Genomic DNA, 12788 nt, shown 5'->3' with positions numbered 1-12788 from the left:
ATTTTTTTTCAATTTCATCATCCTTTAATTTTTTTTATTTATCAAATTTAGTCCTTATTTTTTTATTGTTATTTTTTTTAATTGAGTTTTTATGATTCCATCCTTTATCAATTTTTTTTTTCTTATTAGATTTGATCATCATTAAATTACAATTTATTATATTTTGATTCCTTTTATTAATTGGATTTATTTTTTAATTTCATCCCTCAACATTTAATTTAATTTTATTTTTGTGTTAAATTTGATCCTTATTTTTTTTATTACTATTTGTTTCATTTTTACCCTTTTTAATTGAAATTTTTATTTTCAATTTCTTCTCTTAATATTATGTTGATTAAGAATTTAACATCATGATTTTTTTACGTTTGTTTTTTATGAAGAATTCCATCCTCAGGATTTGAGTCACGTATTTGAAAGGGTAGTTTATATTAACTTGAATGGTTTTTTAAGTTGTTTTTTATAATTTTTTTTAATTATACTTTCAATATTGGATTTATTAGGATTGAAATTTGTTATTTTTTCTCTAATCTTTTTATAAGTTTATCTCAATCTCATATTGTGATAATGAACAATAATAATAATAATAATAATATTGATGATGGTTGTTAAGATAGTAATAATATTACTGAAAATACTACTACTACTAATAATAATAACAATGTTAGTAATTATTGTGGTAATAATAATAATAATAATAATAATAATAATAATAATAATAATAATAGTAAAAATAATGAAATTATTTATTATTAATAATAGTTATGATAATGTTTTTGATTTTAATTTTGATTTTTTAATTATTATTTTTGTAAATGTTTTTGTTTGATATTTTATTTAATTTTTTAGAAATTAAACTGATTTGATGCTTTAAATTTAATGATTAGTTTAAAAAATTTAATAATTAAAATATTTAAATAGAAGAATATGTTCACAGCAATTAATTAAATTAAATTCCTTATCTAGATTTGCAGATCAGTAGGAAGCTTATGTTAACAGCAACAAAAATCATAACTGGCCGGAGTGTTCTTCAATTCCACACCGCTATATCCACCTTTTTATGGATTGGTGATCGAAACAAAGAAAAGGAAGGCTGCTTTTCATTACTCTGTAATCATAGAAGAATCGACTGCGTGACTGACTGAAGGATCGATGATCTCTCCCCTTCTCTTCTTGTATTGCTCTCTCTCTCTCTCTCTCTATTTTCTTCTCTCTCTCCGTCTCACTGTCTTCCTGCAAAGCTATCAATGCTGCTGCCAGGATCACCCCTGCGGGATTGCTGCTATTGTGATCTTCATGTATCTTTCCTTTTTGCAGCTGAGGATTTCTTGCTTGAATTTCCTGCTTCCATTTTTATGTCCTTCATAGCGGTTGTTTATCAACTATTAACTGTTTGGCATTGAGTTTTAATTTATTTTTCATTAAATTTTAATTTTTTTTTATTAAAATTGAGTTTAATTTTTATTTTTTGAATCATTTTGATATGCTAATATTAAAAAATAATTTTTAAAAAATAAAAAAATAACTATATAAAAAACAGTCATCCCCAAACTGTAACAAGGTATAAGATAGCTTTTTATCTATTGATTTTGTATCTTTGAAAGGATAACCTCCATTCCTCGAGAAATGTCATAAAATGGAGGGAAATCTTTTACTATCTTTTCTCTTTTAATTTCTCCTCTCTCTCTCTCTCTCTCTCTCTCTCTACCTTGTTAAAATGTTTTTTTAATAAAAAATAAATTATTATTAGAAGATAATTATAAAAGAAAAATCTATAGTTTAATTTGAATTTTATTTTATTTTTATAAATTAAATTTTGTATTATGAATTAAATAAAAAAATTCAAATAAAATATATTGTTGAGAAGGTAATCGGTTATGTTACTGGACATATAAAAAATAATTTTTAAAAAATTATATATATATATATATATATATAATATATATATATATATATAAATAGGATAGTTTTTGTAATTATACTTTATTATTATTTTATTTCTTCTTCTGTTTCTACTCTTCTCTACTAAAGTCTACTAGCTTATAGTCATCGCATAATGTCCTCCTCCATGTTTCCATTCCATGCACCTCTCCTCTCTCACCTTCTTCTCCAATGAAACCCCTTAATTCCCTCCTCCTCTCCCTCCTCTTTCTCTCCTCCCAAACAGTCCTTTCTTTCAAACGAGATGAGTTCCGCAACTGCAACCAAACTCCCTTCTGCAAACGCGCCCGCTCCCGCTCCCGCTCCCCCGGCGGGTGCACTTTAATCCCTCACAACATCGCCATCTCCAACGGCGACCTCACCGCCACTCTCCTCTCTAAACATGAAGACCAAGTCCGACCCTTGATCCTCTCCCTCTCGGTCTACCATGACGGAATCCTCCGTCTGAAAATCGACGAAGATTATGACTACTCCGACCCGCCCGCTTCTAAAACACGGTTTCAGGTCCCTGACGTCATCATCCCAGAGTTCGAGTCTAACAAAATCTGGCTCCAACGACTCTCAACGGAAACTCTTAACGACGAATCGTCTCCGTCAACGGTTGTTTACTTATCGGAAGGTTACGACGCTGTTCTCCGTCACGAACCTTTCGAGATTTACATTCGCGATAAGCAATCGGGTAACCAGAAGTTAATTTCGTTGAATTCTCATCAACTATTCGATTTCGAGCAATTAAGAGTGAAAAAAGAAGGAGAAGAAGATAGTGAGACTTGGGAAGAGAGATTTAGGGGTCACACCGACACGAGGCCGTATGGTCCGCAGTCGATTAGCTTTGATGTGTCGTTTTATAATGCTGAATTTGTTTCTGGGATTCCGGAACGCGCCACGAGTTTGGCATTGAAGCCGACTAGAGGGCCAGGAGTGGAGAAGGGTTTGGAGCCGTATAGGTTGTTTAATTTGGATGTGTTTGAGTATTTGAGTGAGTCTCCATTTGGATTGTATGGGTCGATTCCGTTGATGATTTCGCATGGGAAAGAAGGGAGGAGCGCGGGGTTTTTTTGGTTGAATGCTGCGGAAATGCAGATTGATGTGTTGGGAGATGGGTGGGATGCGGAGTCTGGGATTGAGTGGGTGAAGCAGAAGAGGATTGATACGTTTTGGATGAGTGAGGCGGGGATTGTTGATGCGTTTTTCTTTGTTGGTCCGGGTCCGAAAGATATCGTGAGGCAGTATACGAGTGTGACGGGGAGAGCTTCGATGCCTCAGATGTTTTCGATTGCATATCATCAATCTAGGTGGAATTATAGGGATGAAGAGGATGTGGAGAATGTGGATGCCAAGTTTGATGAACATGATATTCCGTATGATGTTTTGTGGCTTGATATTGACCATACGGATGGTAGAAGGTATTTTACGTGGGATTCAGTGTTGTTTCCACACCCGGAGGAGATGCAAAAGAAGTTGGCCGCGAAAGGGAGGCATATGGTGACAATCGTGGATCCTCATATTAAGAGGGATGATTCGTTTAGGTTGCATAAGGAGGCTACCAAGAAAGGGTATTATGTGAAGGATGCTAGTGGGAAGGATTTTGATGGGTGGTGCTGGCCTGGTTCATCATCTTACTTGGATATGGTTAATCCTGAAATTAGGTCGTGGTGGGGGGATAAGTTCTCGTACAAGAATTATGTCGGTTCGACTCCTTCATTATATATTTGGAATGATATGAATGAGCCTTCTGTGTTCAATGGTCCTGAGGTATGCTCCTTATATTATTCTTTCCTTCCTTTTTATACTGCCATTGATTATATGTTCTACATTTCTTTATTTATATCAGTTGGTAGCTGATAACATATGACTAGTTTTATAGTCTTTCTATTTGTTGCCAGAAAGACTGAGAATTAAATGTTAATGGTGACTGAGCCTTGTATTTACTAGGAGTATGCATGTTTGATTTGTGGATAGATTTTGGCATCCACTTAATATAATAATGTGAGATAGAGCAATATCTTGAGGAAGGAAAGCATCAAAATGATTATTTTGTATATCAGACAGTTTATTGTAGCTGTGGTGGTAGCTGACACGAACTTTCCCATCGCAATCCCTAAGGTGTAGCATACTTGTATTGAAACCAGGAATTTATTTGATGGCTTAGCTACTTGGAAAATGCCCTTTGTCCATGAACTTGAGAACCTAAATGATGGAAAAAGACTTTCATGGTGACTACTTTTCCTGTTCTGGCCGCAATGACTGGCGAGGATATTATTCTGGACTGAGGCTGTCAGATAATTTTGGAATTTCTCGGTGTTGCCTTGTCTTTTTCTCACACTTCTTCAGAGTATTCTGAACTGGGCTTAAGATAATTCTGCCATTATAACATTTTTAAACGGATAAACAGAGACAGGAGGGTTTAAATGAACTCAATGGCTGTTGTTATCAGGTGTCAATGCCAAGAGATGCTTTACACCTGGGAGGCATAGAACACAGGGAGATGCATAATTCCTACGGCTACTACTTCCACATGGCAACATCTGATGGTCTTCTAAAGCGTGGGGGTGGGAATGACAGACCTTTTGTTTTGTCAAGAGCCTTCTTCCCTGGAAGTCAAAGATACGGATCTGTTTGGACAGGAGATAACACTGCAGATTGGGATCACCTAAGGGTTTCAGTCCCAATGATTTTGACTCTTGGTCTCACTGGAATTTCATTCTCTGGTAAATGGAATTATTTTTTTAACACTTATCATTTGTATTGTTTTGATGGATGGTCATGGTTAATCATTTTGTTATTTCTTCAAACTCTGGCTTCTAGGTGCGGATGTTGGTGGATACTTTGGCAACCCAGGGCCCGAGTTATTAGTTCGCTGGTATCAACTTGGTGCTTTCTATCCTTTCTTCAGGGGCCATGCCCATCAGGACACCAAGAGACGAGAGCCTTGGTTATTTGGGTACTAAATTCCTAGTTTTTTTATTTATCTCACCCAACTATATATGTCCTTTTTGGTGCTTGGTGCATGAAGCCATTGAGCAGGGTGGGCACTCATGATTGGTAGTGGTGTTTTACATTGTTGTGTATTCTTCACTCTTCTAGGCATACCCATTATTCGAGTATCCTGTCCTTATTTTTGTGTTGTAATTACGGCATGATTCCTTTTGCTTGGCTATCATTTTCCCTCCTTTCCTTTTGGATTTAAGTCTATGTTTTAGTACCTATTTGTTTCTTATTATTTTCTTGGTGAGATAGCTAGTTTATGAGTTCTTTGTGACATTGTTGGTCTCGAATGTGTTAAAATTGCCCTAGAATCTACTAATATATAGCCAATTGAGGGGGGAATTTGTGGAACTGATAAGCTTTGGCAATGATCTTTGGTTAGTGGATGCTTAACTTTCCTAGTTGGTTGCATTCATATCCGCCAACTGAAATAACTCACTTGGTTTTACTAAAAGGATAATCATTTACTTTATATATTTGTGCCTTGACCTTGTGAGCATGAGATCATGTCGGCAGTAAAGTGTTTCTGGGCATTATTGTCTCAGAGCAATAAATTCAAGTGATACTGCTGATAGTCTTGAACTCTTGTGTATGCCATTCACACGTGCCCAAACAGAAGGACCAGACTTCATATAGATGCTGAGTGAAGCTGGAAAATCAAAGATGTTTTGAAATCTATTGTTTATAAATCTGCAAAATTTTGTGGTGGCATGTGCCACAAGTCTGGATAATTTGACTCCTAATAGTTTTTTTTTTGCCACAAGTCTAGGATAATTTGAAACCTAATAATTTTTTTCTATTTGTAACAACCTATTATTTTCCCAGTGTTTCTTTTTCCTTATTGTATTCATCCATTGTTTATTTTAAGTATGTTGATTATCTAATAACTATGGTAAATGGATATCTTTTAAATGATTGCAGAGAGAAAAATAAACGACTAATAAGAGAGGCCATACATGTTCGTTACATGTTGCTCCCTTACTTCTACACATTATTTAGAGAGGCAAACACAACTGGTCTTCCTGTTATGCGCCCCTTGTGGATGGAGTTTCCTTCTGATGAAGCTACTTTTAGCAATGATGAGGCTTTCATGGTTGGAAGTAGCCTTCTGGTGCAAGGAATCTACACCGAGGTGCTACTCCCACCAAAACCTCTACATATTTTTGATTGATTTCAGCGTCTTCCCTTTATTTTATAATTTTCTTCTACTTCTGCTCCTCAAGTTAAAATTTCAATGGTTTTTTTTTCTGTCCAGGGGGCAAAATATGCATCTGTTTACCTGCCAGGGAAAGAATTATGGTATGATATTAGAACTGGAGATGCATATAAGGGAGGTAAAACGCATAAGCTGGATGCTGCAGAGAGTGTTCCTGCTTTCCAAAGGGCTGGAACTATTATTCCCAGGAAAGACCGGCTTCGTCGAAGCTCAACACAGATGGTGAACGATCCTTATACTTTGGTATGTAGCTAATGGTCTGATGCTTGTTGGGACATGCCTGTTTCAACCCTCTACTTTTTGGATTTTGGCATTAATATACTTTGTTCTTGAATTTCTTTTAACTTGCCTCTACATGGTAACTTCTGGACCTGGAGGGTGTAGCAGTGGCTGTCTTGTTATGGTATATAGATGACTATGTGCATGTTGAGGCAGACTTTTTTTCTTCTCTCTCCCCCTTTTTATTTTTTTTTATTTTGAGGGGGGGTGATGAAGTAAACCTCCATCTTAGTTGAGGTCATGACCTTGCCTCGGTAGTCAAGCTAGCCCCACTTCTGCCACGTAGTTGTGTCATGGGCAAAAAAATTTCCATCCTCATGTGATGCAGAATCATCATGATCACTATGCTCTCCTTGTTCTTTATCAGAGTGGCCCTGATAGAAATCTATGTTTAGACATAAAAAAACATCGGGCATAATGTAATTCGATAAATAGCAGATTTGAGGTTGTTTATGCAATTGTGAAATAGGAAAAATGATTCTAATTGCCAAAAATCTTTCTGCCTGGCCATCACTGCAGTGCAACTTGTGTTTGGACTCTCTTCAACTGTTTTATAAGTTCTTTTTTGAGGAGCTATCCAACTTAGCAAGTTGTTTTCTTTGTTACTAAAGTACATGGGGTTATGTTGGATCTTGGTTCTCTCTCTCTTGCGATTGCCGTGATTTTGTTACAATTTATTCTGTAATTGAATTTATAACATGCTCTTAAATGTTACTGAAAACATGAGTGATTGGTCCTATCTCTGTTGGTACAGGTGATAGCTGTAAACAGTTCTCAAGCGGCTGAAGGTGAACTCTACATGGATGACGGTAAAAGCTTTGAGTTTTTGCAAGGGGCTTACATCCATCGCCGCTTTGTCTTTGCAAATGGAAAGCTTACATCCATAAATCTAGCTCCCTCCAGCAGTAGCAAATCCCAATTTTCTTCAAAGAGCGTAGTCGAAAGGATTATACTGCTAGGTTACGCTCCTGGACCAAAGAATGCTCAAATTGAACCGGCAAATCAGAAGGTTGAAGTTGAACTTGGGCAACTTATGCTTGAAGGAAGACATGGATCTTCTTTTGTAACCATCCGCAAACCCGCTGTCCAAGTTTCTGATGACTGGACAATAAGATTGCTGTAAGTAACAGTTTAAGTTTCCAGAAAGCACTGCATGCAGAATAGATAAATTGTTAGAATACCGTAGTGAACTGCTAGACTGTACTAATATCATAAATTCAGATGTCATGGTATAAATACGAACACCTAAACTTATTCCAGTCTTCCAAGCTGGAATTCTTACTGTAATACAAACGTCCTATAGTCTCCCCATGATTCCACAGACATAGCCTTGTGTTTTCTCTATATTTGCTGAATATAATTCAGCAAATATTAATTCAATAATTCTATTTAAAGAAAACTATCTTTCCTTTAATTGTGGGTTTTTTTTTTTAAGAATTGGAATTTGAAACTATTTTTTATAATTTATATTTTTCAGAATTTAGAGAATATTCTTTACCTTTTTAGCGTGGTAAGGGAGGTAATACCATTTTATATATAAAAAAAAATGTCATTTTGACGTTATGGAACAGTAATTATCATTATTGGACCCTCTTTTGCTGCTATTTTATCATCAAAAGCTTTTAAATAGTATTTAATTAATGTTTCTTGATATAAAAAATGAAGTTGTTTTTTATTTTAAAATTATTTAAAAAATACATTTATTTTTATATATTTTTTCATCTAAAATTAAACACCATCTAAACGCATCATTGAAATAATCATCGTGATGGTGGTAATTGTAAATGCAACTTACGTTCTCATTCACTTTTATTTATTGCCACCTCTTCTTTCTTACAACCCATAAGTCTATCAACCTCTTTCACAAATTCCACTTTGTTTTCTGATCATCTTTCAAAATCCATGGTATATAAATAATAGATTATTTAGTGTTTGGAGTAATGGTGAATTAATATGAAAATAATTGGTTTTCTTCTCTTTCCATCAGGGAATACTAAATTAATGGTAGAAACAAACATCAGTACTTGCAAAATAATATCAATCAAGGAGTTTTAAAGATCTTTTGATGATAAAGTTAGTATCTTTATATAAGAGACAATAAATGACTTAAAAAAATAATAAGTTGAAGGAATAAAAATGTTTGTTCTATTCTTGAGTTTTAATATGGTTAATGCTCTGATATATGTGCAAGTTTTTTTAAAAGATAAAAAGTTTTAAACCCTTACCTAAATGATTCGTGAGGTATTTATATCCCTAAATCTTGTCTTTTTTTGTGGAAGGAAAGGACTAAAAAGTTCTTTAATAAGATTTTCTGATGATAAAGTCAGTATCTTTATATGAAAGATAATAAATGACTTAAAAAAATCATAAATTAAAGGAATAAAAATATTTGTTCTATTCTTGAGTTTTAAGATGGTTAATGCTCTAAAATATATTTCATTTTTTTAAGAGATAAAAAGTTTTGAACCCTTACCTAGATGGTTCGTGAGGTATTTATATTTCTAAATCTTGTCGTTTTTATGGAAGGGAAGGACTGAAAAGTCTTTTATTTTCAGTGACATTAATAAGAGATAAATATCTCTAACATATCATTAATGAAATAATAAGTATGATATGTTCCATAAGAAATCTTTTGTACATCTATAAGTGTAGAGAAATCATTATCTCATATATAAATAACTCATATAATTATTCTAGATGAAGAGGTACGGTGGTTTTCATGCCTACAATACTTTTAATCTAGGAAATCATTTAAGATCCGATACATAAATGTAGAATCCAAAAGTCTTTGAATCCAAGTGCTATGGGTTTGGCTAATTGTCAAATTAATGTGCTTTGGGCTTAACATGTTCGCTATTGTCCTGGGACTTAGCGTGTCTTGGGTCTGGCATGTTTATTAGACTTATATTGTCTTGGAATTGACTGTTTGCCAAATCCAAGTGTACTGAGTTGGACACGTTCTTCAAATTCATATCACCTTGGATCTAGCTAATTACCAGATCCAAGTGTTTTGAACCTAACATATTCACCAGGCCTATATTATCTTGAGTTTAGTTGATTGCCAGACTCGAAATTTATTGATTCTCGTATGTTCATCATATCTATATTGCTATTGGTTTGGTTAACAAAACAAAACCAAGTGTTTTATATAGTATCTATATGCTAAATCATGTCTTTTAAAAACCTTTTTAAGTTATAAATATTTATGTCAAAATTACTTGCTCATCATTTTCCTATCGCACGATATGTAAAATTAATCGATATACCTTTTAACTCAAACTAAGTTTGTGATTTTTTAAAAATAATTTTTGTTTATTTTTATGGGTAATATACTGAGATTTATGGTGAATCGTGCTTGAATTATTGCCGGTAGATATCGTACTGGACATGGGCCCTATTACATTTAAATTAACTTCATCAATATTTTTTTAAAACTAGATTTTGTTATAATTTTTATAAAAGAAATTTGCCAATTTTTAATTTATCAGATTTATGTGTTCTTAATTAAGTTTAAATGACGTTTTTGATTTCTGTATTAGGCCTATACGCACCTTCTGTCATCTTTAAGTTCACTTTCGTCTTCTTATTTTTGCAACACACTGGGTACGTGAAAGCGCCTCAAAAGAAAGATCTAGAGTTAAAACTACAGCTCCATGTGGAGATATTGAATGGAAATCTGCAGTTCCAATAGATGGTGGTACGAGCAAGTATTAATTACATGTATATTTTCTGGCAACGTAATATCTAAAGGTCATCACTCACCTCAAGTAGCATATATATATATATATATATATATATATAGCCCCCGAAAAAATAAAAATAAAAAATAAAAAACAACAAGCTGCTGCTAAACACGCCGGAGAAGATGAAGAATAACTTAGAGCTGCAAGGCAAGAAAACGTGAAGGAGCATGAGAGGACACTGTCACTGTCACACGTATAATGGAGCAAGTAGAGGAGCATTAATTATATGAACAAGCTCTGGTTCTGAAAATAGACATCACTAACATAAACCTAATATACACTGTTCATCACAAACTGTGCTTGAAGATGGAGTATCTTGGACTTCTGCAGCGCCCGCCCTGCCCTGCTGTTACACTTTGCTCTTCCTGTTGATCAAAGAAATCTGCTATTTAAACCTGTTTTTAGATTAATTACGAGACCAGATCTTAGAACTATGATATATGCAAGGTAGTCACTTATGAAATGCATGAATTTCGTGGAAGCAATCAATCTAGAACATGACCCTACATGAATCATACATGACTTTAGAGCACTAACAGCAATCTAAACCTGTTTACACCATGAATCTTGCTATTGCTGAAACAACTTGGATAAGTATTGGTCTTGATTTTCTTCGTTTTTATAATCTCTTTCTTTTTCTCGATTTGTTGGATAAATTTATAGTTAAAAAATACTTCAAAAAATACCATGAACAACACACTAAATCAATAAAATCATCAAGCTTCTTCGACCACTAAACCTCTCCTTTCATTGGATAGAGATAGCTAGAAATAGCATGATATCATCCTAAAAGCCTATACATATGTCACGAAACTAAAGTAGCAGTCCACGGGCCATCTCATTGTCATGTTACGGCCTTACGATAACTTGATCGCCCGTTAGTACTCATCAATCATCCTACTGTGAAGGAACCCACCACCCAAAATGCGAGGTGGTGGTGGTGGTCAAGCCCTGAAAACCACTTTCAGTGGTGGTTGCTGCAATTAGCTCTCAAGAAATCATCTCACAACGTGGGTTTGTCACCTTCTGTATAAATATCAAACAAACTTTCTGATAAACGTAGCATGCATTCAGTTCCATTCAAACTGTAATTCTGATTTATTCTTCTTCTTCTTCTTCTTTGTATTTTTTTATTAATATGGATATTCGAATTAGTTTGTACGCATCTCGATTAATTTCATGAATCTTGAAATTAATAATTATATAAATCTTCAATGAACTTGAAATTTATAAGACTCGAACTAATAATTTCTAAAAAATAAATCTAAAATCTAACTAATTAAACTACACCTCTCATGTTATGTTCTGGTCTGAGTGATACAAGTTTTCATTAACATCATTTTTAACCTGGTTTATAAGCTGCAGAAATTCAACAAATAACAAAAAAGATTGAGCATATTAACTGTCAAAAGATTCTGTGTTATGTGATTAATATAATAAAATATTATCATTTTTTGAAAAATATTATTAGCTTTTAAGAAGGATTATTATTTGTTAGTTTTTTTTAAAAAAAATATATGATTTTCTAAAACAATGGAAAAGAAAATAAAAACAACAACAGCGGAGCGTTAGCTAAGCATTAAACTCAAAATCAGCTTTATATAATAAAATTCTCTAGATCATATTTGAATGAAAACTTGAGATCAAATAAATTCTCAAAAAAAAAAAAAAATTGATATTCAAATGGCCACTCACATCTTGAATTAGTTTCTTAAGATACTGGTTAGTGCTAGTCTTGCTCATTGACTTTATCCAACATTTAAACTATTAAATATGTGTTTTTGTTTATGAAATTTTGATTGTTTTATTTAAATTATTATTTTTATGTTTTTATATCATTTTAATATGTTAATATTAAAATTATATTTTAAAAAAATTATTTTAATATATTTTCAAATGAAAAATATTTTGAAAAGTAATCCCTATTATTCTTCTAGACACCCTTTAGGTTAAAAAAAAAAATCCCCTAGCTGAATGCTATTTGGAATTGAAAAAATAATACATAAACTTCTTTCATGAAACTTTAAAAAGTAATCCTTATTATTCTTCTGGACACCTTTTAGATTAAAAAAAAACTAGTTGAATGCTATTTGGGACTAAAAAATTAGTACATGAACTTGTTTTATAAAATTTTAAAAAGTAATCGTAATTATTTTTCCAAACACATTTTAGATTAAAAAAAAACTAGCTGAATTATATTTGGGACTGAAAAATTAGTACATGAACTTTTTTCACGAAAAACACATCAATCATGTAACATAAATTTGTTGCAACAACAATTAACAATATTTTGATCCCAATAAGACAAGTACTTTGATCCACATGAAATTTGTCAATAATAATTCTGCTTCAGGATTAATTCCTAATTAATCTAAACGAGCGTAGATCAAGCACGATACGAACTTATAATGATACCAGAAGAGCATTAAGACGAGCAGGGGAGGGAGGGAGGGAGAGGTGGCGGGGAAAACCCATCTCCCTTCTGCAGCACCAGCTGCCACATGATTCTATACTGCGGTGCTGCAACGTCCAATCAAATGGCATTTACATTTTCTATACTTATAAGGTACGGAGGAGGAAGAAGCATCTATTCTTCCCTTCAACAAAGGATGGAGGAGAGAGCA

General features: G+C 33.4%; 1 protein-coding gene across 1 annotated transcript; it reads left to right on the top strand.

Annotated features, from left to right (window-relative positions):
* The first annotated feature begins 2024 nt into the window (after positions 1 to 2024).
* LOC118030879 (probable glucan 1,3-alpha-glucosidase) lies at positions 2025 to 7744 on the top strand. Its single transcript, XM_035035177.2, has 6 exons — positions 2025 to 3693; positions 4376 to 4649; positions 4747 to 4882; positions 5848 to 6058; positions 6182 to 6385; positions 7176 to 7744. Exons 1-6 carry the CDS (start codon positions 2110 to 2112, stop codon positions 7542 to 7544), a joined length of 2778 nt encoding a protein of 925 aa, XP_034891068.1. The 5' UTR covers positions 2025 to 2109; the 3' UTR covers positions 7545 to 7744.
* Positions 7745 to 12788: the final 5044 nt, after the last annotated feature.

Source organism: Populus alba, chromosome 5 (assembly GCF_005239225.2).
Source record: "Populus alba chromosome 5, ASM523922v2, whole genome shotgun sequence".
NCBI lineage: Eukaryota > Viridiplantae > Streptophyta > Magnoliopsida > Malpighiales > Salicaceae > Populus > Populus alba.
The sequence above is the reverse complement of the archived record's forward strand: the minus strand, read 5'-3'. Positions and strand labels throughout refer to the sequence as shown.

Coding starts and splice junctions, on each gene's coding strand:
- LOC118030879 (XM_035035177.2), top strand. CDS start 2,110: ATGAAACCCCTTAATTCCCTCCTCCTCTCCCTCCTCTTTCTCTCCTCC. Junction 4,650..4,746: donor CACTGGAATTTCATTCTCTG/GTAAATGGAATT, acceptor TCTGGCTTCTAG/GTGCGGATGTTGGTGGATAC. Junction 6,386..7,175: donor TGAACGATCCTTATACTTTG/GTATGTAGCTAA, acceptor CTGTTGGTACAG/GTGATAGCTGTAAACAGTTC.